We start from the raw sequence: 19,126 nt of genomic DNA, 5'->3' as shown, positions 1-19,126 counted from the left end.
CTTGTATTGCTGATGGTCTTTTGTGCTGCGTGTTTTGGCCATGAACCTCTCGGCGAGCTTCTCCAGGTTCCTGGAATATTCGGTTTCGATCTCCGACTTCTTCCTGAAGAAGTCCTGCAGGTCCTGGAGCAGCTGGACCCGCATCTCTGTCTGCTGCTCCAGACAGCGCTGCTGCTCCACCAACTGGGCCCGCACATCTACACACACACACACACACACACACACACACACACACACACACACACACACACACACAGATGGATGTCACTGTAAATTAGACACTGCAGACAATTTGTTTCTGTGGCAGCAACACAACTGAAATATTTATCTTTCATTTTAGCAGCACAAAGACAGCACAGAGATCTTCTATAATTGCTTTTGTAGGCTTCTTCTTCTTGTTGTTGTCATGCAGTAAAAAAGAAGAATATGAGCCCTGCTTGCTTTTTGCAACTAGCAGCACGAGCAGCGCTGCAACCTTTTGGTGTTTTCCTGACCTTGACATTTTGCTTGGACCAGCTGTTTGGGATTTTGCACACAGCTCAGGTGGGAGCTTTATTCAGATGAGGCAGCACAAAGTGAGCTGTTGGTATTTTGGTGGAAAATGGGTCTTCCACTCTGTGTAAGGGTTGGGCCTGTGGACGTCGTCCATCACAATGGTTGACAGTCATCCAACACTGAGCCCAGTCTGCAGGAGCCTTTATTAACTCTCTGGGCTCTATGATCGTGCCGTCCTGATCAGATCACGTGAAGTTTAACAAAAAAACATTCAACATTGACATTCAGGTCATGTAAAACCAAAAATATGATAAGATAAGATAATAATGATAATATGTAATTTTGCACAGTTTGTTTTTGAAGAGTTGCAGGAAGAAAAAAACGCCTAAAAATATACATGTTTTTATGGGACTTTGTTGAATATAGTTTTATTATATTTAAATTTTACCCTTTTAAATGTGCAGCAACGACAGAATAACGTTTAAAATGTAAATAAACTACATATGCACATCAGCAGATAACGGCTTTAAAATTAAATATGTGTCTAGTTTAGAAATTAACACTTCTGTCTATATGATAAACAGGGCCAACTTAACGAGTCCAAGCCAAGGACAAGACCACATCCAATTGAGTCCAAGTCAAGAACAAGACCAGGTCCAAGTTGCAAGACAGTCAAGACCAAGAGTCCAGAGTAAATCGAGGCCAACAGTGGTTACAAAGCTAATATATAATAGTGATTAAGGAGAATCAGAATCAGTTTTATTCAGTTTTCAAATAAAAGGAATTTGCTAAATATAAATATAAATATAGACAATCTATCAATCAATCAAACACCAGACTAATGGGACTCATGATGCTGGTGCAACCTGCCAATCAGGCAAAGTTCTGAACACATGTAGACATTTTCATGAGCAATAAAGCCCAAGAAAAGTGCAAGACTTAATAAAAGGTTTCTAGAGAGCAGACTCAAAGCTGAGACCGGATTAAAGTTCTACAGCCTGCTAAAAAAAGATAAAAGGCTAATGCACAAAAGTTGACGGTGCAACATAACATTTGTCTGCAGTGTGGAGAATTTTTTGCAAAGTTGCTATTTGCAGTTATTCCTTAGTGTTAGTCGGTCATGTGAGGCCGGAGCCAAATGGAACATTTATATTTGTTCTATTCTTGTTTAAATTAGAAATGATTGTGCAGCCTGCACTGGTCTCTAATTGTGAAATTGTTATTTTTTGTCTTTTTATGTTAATTATTATACGTCTTTAATATTTTATTTATCTTATTTAGCTGTTAGTCATCTATGAAGTACTGTAAATGGCACTAAACTGTATGAAAGATGATAAAGTTTGTTCGATTGTCTATTTCTACTAGAGTGAAATCCTGGTTTGTGGAACAGCTACAGATGGTTCTGTTGAGAAGGGAATCACACTTTCTACATCAAATTTGCATTGGATAATAAACTTCAGTGATCTGAAGCTAAACTGTCTGATAAGGATCTGTTGTGCCTCAGCTTTGCCAAAGAAGAAGAAGGCTGGTGCAGAATCCCAACTCCCACTTAAAGGATGTTAGATTCACAGGCTGTTAGAGGATCTTGAGCCAGGCCCAGACACCGCTACCTGGTGCAGGCTGCTCTTTAATCCTCTGACAGCCTGCAGGAGGGAGATGCACACTAACTGCCTTCAGAAAAGGAATATTCCTGAGCAGAAATGTAAGAAAAACACCCATGACAGGCAGCAGAATGGGAGAATAGAGCACAGAAAGATGAGTCCGAGGCCCAAACTCTGTGCTTGAATGTATAGCAGTGAAATATATCTTTATAATGTCGAGTTAAATGTCATCACCCCCCTCGAACAGAGCAGGAGGGGACTAATGCAAAATCAAGATAAACTTAAATAATTTACATGCAAACATTCCCAAATGCTTACATGGAGGTTATATTGTTATATTGAAGCACTTTATGTAGAGCAGTTTTGACTAATTCTGCTGAATAATTAATAATAATGTGGTTGAAATCTTCAAAATGCAAAGGAAAGAGTATTGTTTGTTAACCCATACTTCACTCATAAAACTGATTATAATGTTCTTCATCTCAGTTTAGCATAGTGCTTGGGATATACATATATAAATATCACAATATATCATGTTTTCTGCAAATTCAATAAATAAATGTGTGTGTGACATAACCACTCGGTAAAGCCTATTTCTGTATACTCCTGTGTGCTTTGAATATTTGACAAATTTAAGTATTTTATCATTTAATTTAGATCTTTAGTGCAAAATGCACATACGTTCCAAGTGAAATAGTTAAGAAAAATGTAAATAAACACAGTATTTCCACCTTCACACAGTTATACTAAGTGAAGGAACTCAAGGGTTGAACAATAAAGCTGAATTAATGAGGAAACCCCTGCTGTCGGAATTGTAAAACAGCAAGTATTTGGGTTCCAACTGGATCTTTACACATTATTCTCCATCATTAATAGCCGTGTTTCCTTTAGGGGGAAGAGTGGCCACCAGGAAAGTCTCAGGCCACGCCCTCTCAAATGTCCACTCACTCAACGTGTCTCCTTTACAAAAAGGCCCCAGAGGGATTTACAAGACTTCGGAGGTGACGTATGGTTTTCAATTGTTGCGACAGATTAAACACGGGAGACTCAACTGTAGCCGCCGTCGCTAACTGTGCACAACGTCAGCAGCTGATCATAAACAAAGCAGCATGGCTAATTATGCACAGCGTCTCCACTGATCATAATCATCATCGTGATGGTAAATTAACCAGCATCACTAACTGTGCACAGAGTGTCCGGTGCTTGTTGTAAACAAACAGAGATCGCTAAGTGAACACCTCCTGCAGCAGCAGCACATACACACTGTACTGCTACAGAGCTAACTGTTAGCCTGTTAGCACATACACACTGTACTGCTACAGAGCTAACTGTTAGCCATTTGCAGACTGGGCGCTAAGGGGTAAACACTTTTACAAATGGCGCGTGTTGTTGTGGCGTTGAGTACTACATCACATCCTGCTTAGCTTTCTATCCAATCAGCAACCAGGCTTTTTTCAGGGGAGAAAAACAGCCCTGCTCTTCCACAGGGCCAAAAAAAAGTCCCTTCAAAAGTCTGCATATTTCAATTTCTGGAAAATAACTTTTTTTCCCCCCACAGTGTCATTTTGCAACTACTTGGTCATAAACCAAAGCAAGGGGGAAATTGAAACTTTAACGTGATAATGGCGCGAGATGAAAAGTCAGTGGATACCCAGAAGGGAAGTGGGATTCATCCTGAGGGACTCATGAACGTCTGAACTGCATTTCATAGCGATCCATCCAATAATAACAGATAGAGAGTCTGACATTATTCTCCACAGAGCAGAGCCACGAGTACTGCTAATAGTCTTTTAACCCTCTGGACCCCAACGAGCCATTTCCGGGCATTTTTTGCTCTTTTTACATTTTACTCTCTGTGTCCTTGTATTTCACTGCAACATATAAAATCTCTATAAATCTATAAGTCCTGCTGCAGCTCTGTGAAATCAGAACAATCATGGCTAGAAGTCGGAACAACTCAAACATGTCTTTGTGCAGAATAACACAGTTAGAATGAGAGAAATCAGAAAAACTGCAACACTGCAAGATGAATTTCTCTGATAATTTTTTTTTTATTTTTTTAAATTGGAATAAAATGGAATTTATAAACACTTTGCCAAGTGTTCACAAGTGTCATGGATATTGGAAAAAACCCATATTTTACATATTGAAGTACTGTCATGTTTCCAGCCTCTCCTGTCCTCTCCTCTCTGCTCTGTGTAAACAGCCTCTCCTGTCCTCTCCTCTCTGCTCTGTGTAAACAGCCTCTCCTGTCCTCTCCTCTCAGCTCTGTGTAAACAGATTCTCAGTGAATATTTGTCACGTGATCGCTGACACGTCGTTGGTCTCAGCAGAATCAATCATGTCTTCAAAGTGTCTCTGAGGAGCAGAATTTAATGTTTTCAACAGGATCTGGTTAGTGCAAACACTTTATTTTAAATGACACATGGAGAATAAAGAGATTCTGACACAAATATCAAGAATTTAAGCTTCGATTTTTGTTACTTTTTCTAACGGAAACAATCGTAACGTATGATCAGTTCAAGGTTTGTTGGAATGTTCAAATTCTGACCTTAATGCCTCTTTTTACAGTTTCTTTCTACTACAGTGTATAATTGGTGATCTTTTAAAGAAAAACATACATTTGCTGGTGGTTCAGAGGGTTAAATAAAAAAAAGGCACATATGAGTTCAGTTGACAGTGACAGAAAACAGATCTTGTAGAAATGAGGAATGTTTTGTGTGTGTGTGGTCCATAAATTACGTTTAATTAATGTTTAATTTTCTGTCGATCACCTAATTACTTAAATCAGCTAATTGTCCTGCACCGCTCCTCCTCCTCCTCCTCCTCCTGCTCCTCCTCACTCTCTCTTTAATCCTTTATAATTACTGATGGAGACGGTCAATTTTTCTCAGAGGAGTCACCTTGGACGACATCCTCTGACCGCATTAAAGAACCCACACACATAAACACTCGCTGCATGCACACACACACACACACACACACACACAATCAGTCAGTCCTACAGTCAGCATGGTAATGCCTGGCTGCACGCTTCACTGGTCGTGCTGTTTCAGAGCTGGATCCATCTGCAGCAGGAGGAGAGAGAGCGGGTACAGAATACACAATAATAACCCCACCTCTCTCTCTCTCTCACACACACACACACACACACACACACACACACACACACACACACACAAACACACACGCAGACAGACAGATAGACAGACACACACAATCCCTGAGGGGACCCTATCCACTCCACTACCTGTTGTCTTGGCAACCACACACTGCGTGTGAACCATGTGATGAGGAAGGTGAAGACAAGAGCTCAGATCTGCCGCATCGACACACACACACACACACACACACACACACACACTGGACATGCTTCATAGATCTCTATAAAAAGCTGCCATGGCCTTTGGTCCCCACAAGTCTATGAAACTGTCTCTGTATTACTGTACGTGTGTGTGTGTATGTGTGTGTGTGTGTTTATTCTGGCTGTTGTTAGCCTTTACTAATTTAAAATGGCTGCCATTTCATGTTGCTCTCTCACGCTGTGAATGTGCAACACTTTTCATATAAATGAATGTGTGCTCTGCTGCTGTGCGTCTCTGAGCGCTGCAACACGTCCCGCCCTGGGCGGGGACAGATGCTCGTCAACGATTGGCTGCCGGGCCGAGCGGGACATCCCAAATATGGTTTGAGGCGTCCCCGCGGTCAGAGGTTTAATCACTCTTGTAAATTGGTGTCAAGTCTCTGTTGGGCTCCGGATGCTTGATGCTTTAAAGGAATAGTCGACATTCTGAGGAGGTATTCCCCTTTTCTTTTGGTGAAAGTTCAGGTGGTTTTACTAACAGAACACTGGATCGTTTCATCGGATAGTCCGGTTGGTTTTGGGTGGTACGAAAAACCAGTCGAACTCTGCTGTTGAATGGGAGATGTCTACCGAACATGCAGATGACCAAAGTAAAATACTGAAGATATATTGTTGTTTGAGTACATAAGAGTAGTTTGAATGAATTCTGTTTGACTTTAGATTCATTTAAACTTGAATTTGGGGAAATGGTACAGCTCGATTCTGTTTTACTTGCAAAATCAATCCGTGCATGGTTGAAAAAAACAATTCAGGTTGTTTTTGGGCCATTGTTCAGCTTTATTTGATAGTAAAAGATACAGTGGGAAAGGGGAAGTCATGCAGGAAAGGACACCTAGACGGATTTGAACCCAAGCAGTATGCAATTAACTCTATAAGTGCCACAACAAACTACTGCCCCTGGGGTTAGTAAGGACAAGGAAACCACCATGTTGGGCTCAGTGGTCGATAACTGTCAGAGATTGACAATGAATGATGGCATTGATCCACACTAGAGTTGAGCCAGTGGACAAACAACTGAACTCTAGTCCGCCTCAAACAGTTGGTTTGGTGTCGGTTCGCTTCCAAGTGCAAAAGTTCTGTTCACTTCTGGTGAGAACACCATCCGACCCAAATATAAGAAGTCAACAAAAAAACAATCAAAAACCAAATTTATGATCAAAAAGTTAAGTAATGAGGACACGAATCATAACTGGGGGTGTCAAATGATCGCGTTAATTTCGATCAATTAATTACAGTCATATTTAGCGCGTTATATTTTTTAATTGCGTTAATCTAATTTTTAATCTCTAACTTTACTGTTTTTGTATGTGAGTTGCCTTTTTATAAAATCCGTTTTTATGCGTTGGGGTTCTTGTGCTTGCGGTGTTGGGTGTGGAAAACAATGTTCAATCACACTGTGAGGTGGATATTGATTGGCTGTCACTTTGTTTGGGATGCTTTAGCATAAACTGATAGGCTGTCACTGTAGTAGAGAGGGCAAGGTGAGGAGCGGTGAGTAGCAGAGAGGAGACATGAAAATGGAGGAGCATGTGAGAGTTGTCGGTCCAATGAATGGAAAATTTACATTTTACAAACGCCCCAACGGCAGCAATTTTTAGGTGAGATTAAAAATGAGATTCATTAGATCAATTAATTACAGATCTTTTTTTAAAATCTCATGATCTAATCATGACGTCTCTCTCACCAGAGCCAGTCTTCACTTTCGGTGTCCGTCTACTTGTATGTTGTTTGCCTTCTTCTATAATGTTTGATTTTGACAGAAACATCAACTTAAAGCCAGAAAACCAAAACCCACGGCAGTTTTGTCCAACAGACATTGCTGTACATTGTTGACAATCTTTGGTGCATTTGGAAGTGAAGCTATCCTGTCAGAATATTTACAATATCAAGTAGTTATTAAGCTCAACAAAATGATCGAGGTCATGTCTATATGATCACACAACATGGCCTGTTTGCAGAGGAATACTACCAGAATTTAGTCAAAATAACCTGCTGTTTATAAGACTTCATCGACCAGAAACACATTAGTTGGACTGGACCCAACAAGAATTAAATTTTTTATAAATCTGCCAAACACAAGGTGACATCTTTAAATTTTGTTTTTAACCAACAATCCAAAACTCCAAAAACATTGAATTCTCACAGTTCAGAAGCATGAAACCTACACGTTTGGCTTTTTACTAAAGACTACTAAAACAATTATCAAGTAGTTGCAATTGAATTTTCTCTCAATGGACTTATAGCTGCAGCTCCACACATTAGAGAAGTCTACAGTTTGACTTATACTACAGCTCTTTATATACATATTGTTACTGCCTGGCTGTTTGTTTCCAAGCGTCTCTCTGAATGGTTGCCATACATTTACACTTATCACATCAAATATTCAGATGACTAATTACTGCTGCGGTCCTCCTGCCAAAGCGTTTATCATTTCACTTTTAGGCTAAAGAGCAAATAGTCTCAAAGGCTCACGATGTGTCTGTGAAGTATTTGATCTCGTGGAATAAAACAAACCAGCTCTGAGCAGCAGACTTTTCTTTGCCTCTCTTACAAATCCCATTCCTACTTTCCGTTGGGATTTCAGACACGACATCAAAGAGCGAACACGTTTAACTTTACTGCCGACAAAATGATGTGAGAGTTTTCCCTCTTTACATAAACAGCGACCAGAGACTCAAGTATTTCTGCTGGTTTGCCATCAAACATTCATTTTGCCCTCATGGTGAGTTGGAAGAACTTTGGTGATTCTGATTTTTGCTCTAGCGCCACCAGCAGGTCAAACCTCCAGTTACCTGCAAAACCAATGACATTCATCCTCAGTTTTACTGGGTTTAATGCTAAATAACTTCACTTTTTGCCTTTTAAAATTTTGGAATTTATTTCTTATCGGCTGATCAATATAATTCAAATTAACTTGTTTCATTTCAGTCAATGCAGAGGTGAAAGGAGTTGAGTAAAAATAGTAAAGTAAAAATATATATTGTTCAGTCTTCTGTACAATTTTTACCCACTATTCTATGCAGTATACACAATAATGTATGATGCTCCTAAAATAAGTCAGAAAGACATGATTTGGGAAAGATCTCAACTTTTTACAATGGTCTAGTGTTGAAAAAGTAAACAAAAATCGCAATAAATCGTAAATATTGAACGGCAACAGGTGTAAAATCCCAACACATTAAATTGTCACGAATGTCTCATGATAGTATTGAATCAGGAGAAAAGCCAACAAGTTCTCCTACATAAACGGCAGAGGAGGTTGTGCCTCAGTACAACAAATCACGGCTCGCGTTTCACGGAACATATATACTTTCAAACATTACACTTTTGGCCCGCAGTTGTAAAAAAAAAGGCTGATTTCTGATTTATGTTGCAGGACCACTGACCTTAGGTTTAGGGCAAAAACTCATTGTAAGGCGTTATAAAAACACAGTTTTAACAGTAAATAAAGGTACGTGAATGCAGGAAGTGAAGTAGTTACGACGGTCACGTGACTAGCGCAAGTTACGTAAAAAACGTAAACGTAAAAAATAGTTTACTTTTGTTTCACACGGGACATTAACCCCGCTCTCCTGGGTAAAAGTCCGCCGTTTGTTCAACCCATCCATCACCCCATCCTCCAACCGAATGCGGGAACCCGCCCTTTTAAAACTCGCTTGGCTCTCAATCACTAATTCGTCAGCAAGATGGCGGCAGACGCGTTACAGCGGACGGTGAAATACGGAGACAAAGCTCATTTTCCGCTGCCTATATTAACTACTTTTTGGACAGGCTGGAAAAGCATACTGTCCTGGCCCTACTTATATGCAATTGGTAGCATGCTAAAAGGCTAACCTACCCTACCCTATCTCAAAATGTTACCGAAGTGGAAAATAATTTGTGTAAATGCCCCGTGATTTGGATCCAGCTCGGCCTATGCTACACAATTCTATTAAGTTTCATGAAAATTGGTCCAGTAGTTACTCTGTAATCCTGCTGAACATCAGCATGTTAGCATGCTAATGTTAGCATTTGACTCAAAGCATCACTGAGCCTTGAGGAAGTGAGGAACTGCTGCTTTACTTTTTCTTAAGCAACAGGAAACTGAGGATCTGATAGTTGGAAAAATTTGCATTTGAAGACGTTATTTTTATTGATGATCCTCTATATCTTGCTTTCCACTTTGCTGCTGGAAATTTCCCCTTTGTGGGACTAATAAAGGAAAAATCTTATCTTATATTAAAACACGGACAAAATCAAGTCCATTTGTAATACAAATGGAATCAACCATAAAGCATAGAATATCATGGCGTTTGGCTACAAGACTTAAGTAAAACGTCTGGGTTTTCTCATCCATTATAAGGCATTTTTCCACAACGCCACAGTTGAATGAGCAGAAAAAACTATGCGGCTGTGTTTTGGTGTGATTTGTGGGCATGCACACACTTGCAAACAGTCATTTCAACAAGGTCTTAGACGGCTAAGTCATCCAAAAACAGGAGGAATGTGACACTGACAGCTAAATTTAGAGCGGAGTAATTTCCAAACAACCATCATGAGTCAGGGAAATGTTGCATTACATCACATTCATTAAATCTGGAACAATTTCTCATTGAATTGTTGACATTTTATTCATCTTTTTACTCTTCCACTACACAGAAGACACAGAATTTGGTGATGATTTTTTTCTCATTTGTTGGCCAATTTATTAAAGAAAATAGTCAGATTAACTGCCTGCTGATTCACTGATAATGAAAACAATAGTAATCTGCAGCAGAGGGGTGTGTAAAAGACAAAAAAAAGTGGTTTTACTACTGCTGAAAAGGGAGGAGGAGGAGGAGGATTGAAGCAGATCCACGAGGAGGCGAGATTATATCAATGAAACTCCTCTGCTTGGATCACAGTCAATTGAAAGTGAAAGGAGGACATCCGCCGCACTTTACCTTTTGATGTCTGAAACGCTTCTTCTTGGAAACCTCCTCGCGTGTCCTCATAACACCCCCAAAGACAAGACTCAGCCTCTTTGATCAGAGGAGCTACAGCCAGCGCAGCACAATGCAGCACGCCCAGAACAAGCGTGCAGACAATACACCGAGAATAAAGAATTTGTCTCGTGAAATCTCCGGACTGATTCCATCTGAAAACTCCACAGAGCCCGATTTGTTGCTTTAGCTGGCGGGATGGAGTGCTCGAGTCAGGCACCGCTGAAAGGTCAAAGTATGAAACCGCTAAGGAGGATAACGCACAATCATCAATTTCACGCTTATTTTCTTTGGTCACACGAGTAGAAAGTTTGCAGCATGAAATCTGCTAGACTTGCAGCTCCGTCAACACCGGCTTAACTTTGGATCTGAGACGTTTTCACTGCAGAGACAAAGATAAACAAGATTTATTTCAAGCACCTCTGTTGCTCATGTCGTAGAAAATCTTTAAAGAAAAACACTTGACGACCAAGTAGATTCGAATTACAGCCTTCTGCGGGATTTATTGTAGGTATCAAAAACAGATACAGATGCCAAAGGTGACAGACAATTCCAATGAGCAGAACAACTCTGAGGAGACAACGCCTTGTGTTGTGTCTTTTTTACTTTGCAGGTTCATGCATCATTATTTCTGTGTAACTAAAGTTTAATGTTCTGTAATTTCCTGTTATGTTCCGCTTTTGATATAAGAGCACACTTGGGAGGTCAGATTCCTATTCTAACGTTATCGTATCAACCAGAGCATCCGCTTCGGATATATTAGGCTGATTTGTCTAATGAGTTTTTCCTTTCCCATAAAAACTGAAATACTACCTGTTACCAGATCATGCATTAACTTATACTACATATACATTTTCAATGGATTTCCATTACACTCCTCATCGGTGAAATTATGTGCACACAGCTCGGTTTATAGGAGCCGAAACGGATCCCAATTTGGTGAAATAAAAGACGACTGAACAGTGAAAGCTGAAAAGCACTGCCAAAAACCTCAATGAGATCAGCACCTGGAGACGGTGGGTGTCTAGACTTTCCTCTTCAAAGACTCTGAGCTCCAGCGGGGAAGTGATTTCAACTGCATTCTCATTATACATCTAGGAACACTCCCGGAAAATGATTTCTACAAAATCGTCCAATAATCCACGAATCCCCAGTGGCAGAAAGACTTAATCTCAGACTAAAGCTGCCTCCTTGAAGCTAGGGCTGGGTGGTATGGCCATAAAATAATAAGACTTTGGATAATTTCTATGTATCATCCATAGAAAAATCTGTTTAATAGCAGTGTCTGCTCTATTCTATTTGATTTACTTTTAAAAGTCTCTGTGTGTCTGTGCTTGGGCAGCAGAGACGTGGCTGTCAGATCCTTGGAGAGGCTTGTAATTAAGGATTTAAAATTCACTTGACAGTTGTGCTGATTAACGGGGCTCAGCGGGTTTTCCTGTTGCTCCACAAGAAACTTCTCTAAATGCACATACAGGTGCAGATTCAAGAGATTATTTTTGTACCATCTTAGTTCTGATAGCAAGTTAAAATCACATTGATATCGGCATAGGAAAACAATCCAATCAATGACCATTCCTACAGTCATTGATATGTGATCTGATCACCAGTTGGCCCAAAGGTTATAATAGTTTTGGATTTTTTAAAATTAGTTTTAGTTTTAATTTCGTTGTGAGTTTTTGTTTTCAAATTCAGTTAGTTTTAGTTAGTTTTTAGAGTGAGTTTGCTAGTTTTAGTTTATTTTTTATTTTTTTGAAAATTCTGAGTTTGTTAAATTACACTTTCAAGATTCTTTCTGTTGAAACGACAAAACTTCTTCTCCAAGGTTAGGGAAAAAAAGTTCCTGGTTAGATTATAAAAGATAGTTGCAAATTTCAAAAAAGTTGATACAAGGAAGATGTTGATATCAGATGTGACACAGTTACATCCATCCATCTATCCACCCGTTTATCTGGGGCCGGGTCGCGGGGGCAGCAGGCTAAGCAACGCAACTTCCAGCTCAGGGATGGGCAACTGGAGGCCCGGGGGCCGCATACAGCCCGCACCCTCACTTGAAGTGGCCCTCAGTACGACTACATGCATTTGAGCATGAAATCTCAAAAGTGTAGTGTAAAAATGCACAAAATTACTTCTTGCAGTTAACGTTGGTCTGCTGTTCTTGCACTGAAAAAAAAATGTAATACATTTTTATTAGCTTCAAACCTTTTGTATTCCTATTTATACTGTTAAACATGCATTTGAGCATGAAATATGTTAAGTTACTGCACTATAAACATATTTAAAATTGCAGTTTCATCATATCTGGTGAAGTGCACGCTCCTATATGTGGCCCTGTGGTAGTGTCCATGAAAAATTGTGGCCCCCTGCAGCATTTAAGTTGCCCATCCCTGGTCCAGCTCCTGGTTGAGCCCAGACAGTCGACTGAGGAAGCTAATTTAAGCTGCTTGCATCAACGATCTCATTCTTTCGGTCGCTACCCAAAGCGCCTGACCAGAGGTGAGGGTTGGAACATAGATAGATCGGTAAATTGACCACAACGCCCGCATCACTGCTGACGACACACCAAACCATCAGTCCATCTCATGCTCTGTTCTACCCTCACTCATGACCAAGACCCAGAGAAACTTAAACTCCTTGGTTACGTAAAATCGTGACATATTGGAGTGATTCTACAAATATCAGGGACACACGAACACTGGTCTCCTGGGTACAAGTCTTGTGTTAGTTTACCCACCTTGAGAGCGCCTTTTTGTGCTTTAAACTACATTCCCTTACTGCCCCTTTTGCTTTCACATACATAATGTCCCTTCTGCTACTAGTATTCACTGCCAAACAATATCGCAGCCTACACTCAAATAAAATAATACTGCATATAACTTAATTCAATCAGTTTGAAAGCTCGCAAATTGGTTAAACAAAACATGAGCAAAGAGTAAATTTAAGTAATATTTTCATTCAGTACATCTGAATGAATAAACTTGGCTCAATTACCACATAAATTGCATAAATGTAACTGAAATATTATGTTAACTATATGGAAAAACTGAGTAGAAATCACTAAACAAACTGAGTAAATATAATTGAAAACATTTGTAGGATATAACTGCAAATTTGCTTATGATTTACTTTAAAAAATGGCTTATACTGACTGATTTTACACTTATTGTACACTTATTATTACAAATATTTAAACCATGTAATCTGTGAGTCAAATATGAATTTATTTTGAAGAAGTAAACTTAATTTATGTATGGATATTTTACACAAAGATTCCTGCTGGAGTTCTACTAATGCATTTTGATGTAGTCAACTCAAATACTCATCATGATGATATTCAGCATTTTTATTGAGTATGCATACCTTTATATTACTGTCACATTTACAGACTCCTTGAATCATTTCTTAGAGTGTATTCAATGAGCTCATAATTACCTGCCGTACCTACTTAAAGGCAGAGTTGGTCACTACTTGCCCAAATCTACGGGATGATGATGCCCATTTAATGGTCTGACTAATTTGCTGAATTTGTAGTAGAGAAAGTCGGTTTGGATGGATAAGATCATTCCAATAATAATGAATGAATATATGATAAATTATGAATTAGTCACCAGCTCAGTCAGCCTTCTGAGACTAGACGATACAACAAACCAGTCAATCATCAGTAGGCGGTCCTCGACTAGAGACTCCTAGTCGACTAACACTTATTTGATTTGTAAAGATTAAAAAGTAGAGTTGGCCACTTCTTGCCAGGATTTACGGGATTATGATCGCTGATAATGCCCATTTAATCGTCTGACTAATTGGCTGGATTTGAAGTGGAGAACGTTGGTTTTACTAATCTAATTTTTACAAATCAAATGAATGTTGGTCGACTAGGAGTCTCTAGTCGAGGACCGCCTACTGATGATTAAAATACTGGTTTGTTGTATCGTCTAGTCCCAGAAGGATGACTGAGCTCATGACTAATTCATGAAGAATCATTCATTCATTCATTATTACTGGAATGATCTTATTACTGGGATGATCTTATCCATCCAAACCATCGTCTACGTGAACTCTTTTCATAATGAGAGAAGGCCTTTATCTCTGTCACATACATCTACATCTATACGTGTGTTCTCACAGGAACAGGAAGCTCACGCCTTCTTCCCCAGGTGACCGTTACCATGACGACCAGGTCCAAGGACACGGGGGCAGAGTACCGCTGGATCATCAAGAAGTCCACACACACACACACACTCATATATGATTGGGGCCCTTTTAATTCGGCCCTCAGGAACATTCTCCTCAATTAAGAGCCACTTCATTATCTCCTCCTCCTTCTTCTTCTTCTACGGCCCTCCTTCCATCCCTCCTTCCGTTTTCTTGCAGGTATGCAGATGTGAGGTCACTAATCACCTGCATGCAAACGCAGGCAGAAAACAAGAGCTGCAGCCGCCGCCACCGCCACCACCACCACCACCGGGCCGCCGCCGCCGCATGCTGCAGGAAACACTTCATCTCTGCCTCCTCTTCCTGCCGTCTGTCTCTCCTCTCCCTCCTGCAGAGCTCTTTTCTTTCCTCTCTTTTTCATTTGCATTTTCTCATTAAGACGCTCCTCATCTCCTTCAGATAAGGAGGAGGTGTCGCACACACTTGCACGCACACACACAGAGACACAGACACATATCGGTGAGGTGACGCTCCAAATATCAGCTCGGTGAACTGGAGCATTATCGAGCACACAAATATGTGCCGTCAGCACTGTGCATAATCTCTGCTGCTGCTGCTACCTTTCCGCGAGGCTCACCTCACCTCAGCGAGCGGGCCCCACCTCCTCCTCGTGAGAGAGCGGACGGCCACCTCCTGTGTATACATTACACACCACCTCCCGCACGGACCAATCAGGAGCCAGAGCAGGGAGGCAGACTTGGAAAGCACATAGTTACAACGCAGATCTATACGCTCGGCTCTCGGCAGGAGGCGACAGGAGGCGGAGAGGGCCGGTTTGGCGGAAGGAGCAGGGGGCTTTATCTGAGCGGTCACTTCAATGCAGGGCATCCCCGAGTGTGTTCTGGCACGGCGCCAGAGCAAAGGGCCACACACACAAACAGGTACGAGTGTGTACAAACAAGACACACACACTCCTCACACACACGGGGGCTGTAACACTCTCCATTAAATTTAATCACTCAAACTCTGTCGATTCATTGTGTGCAAGTGTTGCACTGACAGAAAGAGGCACAGCAGGGCGAAGAGGAAGACAGGGAAGGGAAGGAGGAGGAGGAGGAGGAGGGAGAGTGATTGTGCACGAGAGGGAAGGCATTATTTCTGAATGAAGCAGCTTGATTTTTTGACGATTTGAACTCAGGAGGAAAAGGTAATCCGTAGCCGTAGAGTAAACAGCAACATCTCCTCCTCCTCCTCCTCAGACGAGGTGGAGGAAGAAAGGCGAGTTCATTTTTTGAGGAGCTGAAAGTGATGGCTGAGCTGATGGGGATGGTGATGGTGATGGCGTGGGCGTAGGTGACAAGTGAATATGGAGGTGTGAAGAGCCATGTGGAGAGGAGAAGAGTGAGAGACTGTGCAGGAATGGATGAAAGAGAGAAGAGGGAAAGCTGAATACATGTCATCAGAGAAAGACGTTCCCCCGGCTGCCTCTGAAGGTATTCGCAGGTGTCCGAATAAGATGTCGTAACCGGTAAAGGTCGGACATTTTGAACCGTGCCAATCGAGCCTCGACGGGAGCACCTGTGAGGAGGCGTCGCCTTCATCTGGCATCATCATCATCATCATCATCACGCCTCTGGCTCAGAAAATGAGGCAGCCTGTTAGAGTTGTAGTTGTACTAAAAGGTCATTTGACTTGTTCGACGCCGCCCCTACCAGAGCAGGGATGGTGGTAACCATGGCGCCAGAAGGAGGAGGAAGAGGAGGAGGACCAAAAGGAGGAGGAGGAGGAGAGGGGGGTGGTCCCACGGTCATTGCAACCACTATTTCAGGACTGTCATCATCATCACCTTAAAACAACATGTCCCATGCCATAAGGTGATCTATGGAGACCACACACACACACACACACACACACACACACACACACACACACACACACACACACACACACACACGCTGCTGCAGTCACAGCCTCAGAGGAATACCAATAGAAAGACTCCCAGACGGCCACACTCGCCTCAGGTCTGAGCGTAAAACAGACCTGCACACACTCATACACACACACACACACACACACACACACGGGCAAAGAGATCAAGGGGCTCTGCAGAACACATACACCCCTTTCTACACACACACACATATAACCCACCCTCCCCCTCCTCCCCCCTCAGGCGCCATGCAGCACTCAGGATGAACCCAGAAAATCCTGACGTCTCATGGTGAGGTGTCAGCTCCCATACACACCCTGAAACAGGGCTGAGTGGATCCAGTGCATGAGTGGTGAACATGCTGGCAGACAGGTGTGTATGCATGTGTGTGTGTGTGTGTGTGAGAGAGAGAGAGCATGCATAGGTGAGAAAAGGTGGGTGTGACTGCAAGAATTGGGTGCAGTGCAAACAAGTGTAAATGTTAAATCTCCTGAATGATCTTACCTTTGACTTGGCTCTCGTATTCAGCGAGGATTTCTTTGTCCTTCTTGCTTTTGTTTGAGTTTGACATGTCGTCACAGTGGAGGTGACTGATCGGCAGGTGAGAGGGGAAAAAAATAAGCAAATAAAAAAAAATAAAAAATCCTGCTTTATTTCCCTCCGTGTGCACCGCCCGAGGCTTCACCCGCAAACATGCTAGTTAGATCCATCCAGTGCCGCAACAACACAGCCAGTAGTGGCCCCGCACCTCCACGCTGAGGAGCAAGAGGAGGAGGAGGAAGAGGATGGGGAGGAGAGGAGCAGAGGAGAAGGGAGGGGGGGAGCACGCGCGTGAAAAATCACGCACACTCAGTGAGAAATTACCCACTCGTGACCGCAGCGAGTAGGACCCGCAAAAACCATAGAAAAAGGTTAAAATGTTAAAAATACAAGCTGCAAGATTTTTCCTGCAGCTGGTGCAAACATGCAATCACGCCCGCGCGCACATGCACCGGTCTGCAGGGAGGAGGGGGGGCCGGGCACACGCCCACTAGGTAATCATGCAACACACACACACACTTGCAAAGACACACACACGTTAACACACACGCCACGCTGAGACTCGGTGTTTGATGTTATCTTCACCCCGACGTAACCTTTCACACATACAGACGCACGTGCACGCGCGGGCACACAGACTGACCACGAGCCCGGAGCGCGTGAGGGTAATACCAATAATAGCAGTAAATGAAATGCCGGTGAGGAAATGGGTGTGTTCGCGCTGGAGGCGGGATCAGAGGCGTGATTGACAGCTGAGGTGACCAGTGAGTCACACAGCATCCTGGACTTTAATTAATGAATGTGGGGAGAAGTTCACTCAGATGTGATTAACAAAAAAAGATGGGGAAAAAATTGGGAATCAAATTAATTTTCTTAATAAAATAAAACATTTAGGACATGTTCTACACTTTTATATTTGTATTTATATGTATTTATATGTATTCAAAAATAAATCAACAACAATGAGAGAACAACAAATAACAAAAAAGAAAGCAATACAAGTGCCATTTTATAGCACATACACAAAAAAGTCAGAAATGAAAACATGGGTGTGTATAAATATAAAATAATTGTATTCGAGTGTATGAGCATGTATACGAGATAATGATCCAATGACAATTATTCTGGAAAAGAAACTATTAGGAGTTTTGATTTAACAGGTAAGCTTTCAGTCTTAACTTAAAATTGTTGAGGGATGAAGATAATTAAACTACATGAATATGAGAATTCCAAAGTATGGAGCCTCACCCAAATATTCTTCCAAATCCATGAAAACGTGTTGTCAACATGTCGAGAAACAAATAAACAAACAAAATTTAAATATCATAGTCCATGTGCCCAGAACAATGGCCTTAAGCAGCCTTTAATGTCCCAAATGTGCTCATTTCAATTCATTTTAAACTATACGTTGTTTGATTTTTACAGTACAGGATGAATTTGACAGGTAAAAAAAGCTAATGACAATATAACAGGAATGTATAAACACAATGCACTGAAAATAAACCATCTAATGTCCCAACTTCAGTCAACATGAGCCGTGCAGTTATTGTTCATAGTCAATCAGGTCCTAAGTAAGTTTTAAAAGGACTCCAAGCTTTATAAAACTGAAAAGATTCCTCTCTCTAAAGCAGAGAGCTCTGAGAATGAAGTCCAACCGGGCATAAGTGGGAACATTTTTTTATTTTTTTATTATTTTAAATTTGTGTCACAAGAACAAAGCTAAAATGCCAGAATAAACTTCACATTTCGGGTAAAAAACAAAATTTTTTTTTTAGTTAACTTGACGTAATTGTCAACATTTCGACCCTGTTGTCTGCATTTCAGCTATGAAATTTGGACTTTATTCTTTTTATTAAGACATAGTTTTCAACATTTTGACTTTATGACATGTTGACTTTGTTCTGGACGCTTGGACTTTTTGGACTTTGACATTTCAACTTTGTTTATTTGGTTCTCGACATTGTGACAATATGTTTTCATGGATTTGGAGTAAATATTTTTGGGGGAGCATCTTTACAAAGAACGCATGAAGATGGAGAAGTGTTCACTGAGAACGTCTCTTCAGGAAGGGCTATTATAATCA

General features: G+C 41.2%; 1 protein-coding gene across 2 annotated transcripts in view; it reads right to left on the bottom strand.

The window, feature by feature from the left end:
• LOC131960317 (SLIT-ROBO Rho GTPase-activating protein 1-like) overlaps window positions 1–17,280 on the bottom strand; it is a 52,512-nt gene extending 35,232 nt beyond the window's left edge. For both annotated transcript variants that reach the window (XM_059325491.1, XM_059325490.1), the window contains exons 1-2: window positions 17,008–17,280; window positions 2–197 (exon numbers count right to left, since the gene is read on the bottom strand). In XM_059325491.1, coding sequence (XP_059181474.1) covers window positions 2–197; window positions 17,008–17,074 — 263 coding nt within the window. In that variant the 5' untranslated portion in view covers window positions 17,075–17,280. The remainder of the gene's footprint in view (window position 1; window positions 198–17,007) is intronic.
• Window positions 17,281–19,126: the final 1,846 nt, after the last annotated feature.

Source organism: Centropristis striata, chromosome 22 (assembly GCF_030273125.1).
Source record: "Centropristis striata isolate RG_2023a ecotype Rhode Island chromosome 22, C.striata_1.0, whole genome shotgun sequence".
In the NCBI taxonomy this organism is placed as follows: domain Eukaryota; kingdom Metazoa; phylum Chordata; class Actinopteri; order Perciformes; family Serranidae; genus Centropristis; species Centropristis striata.
This window is presented reverse-complemented; position numbering and strand designations above follow the sequence as displayed.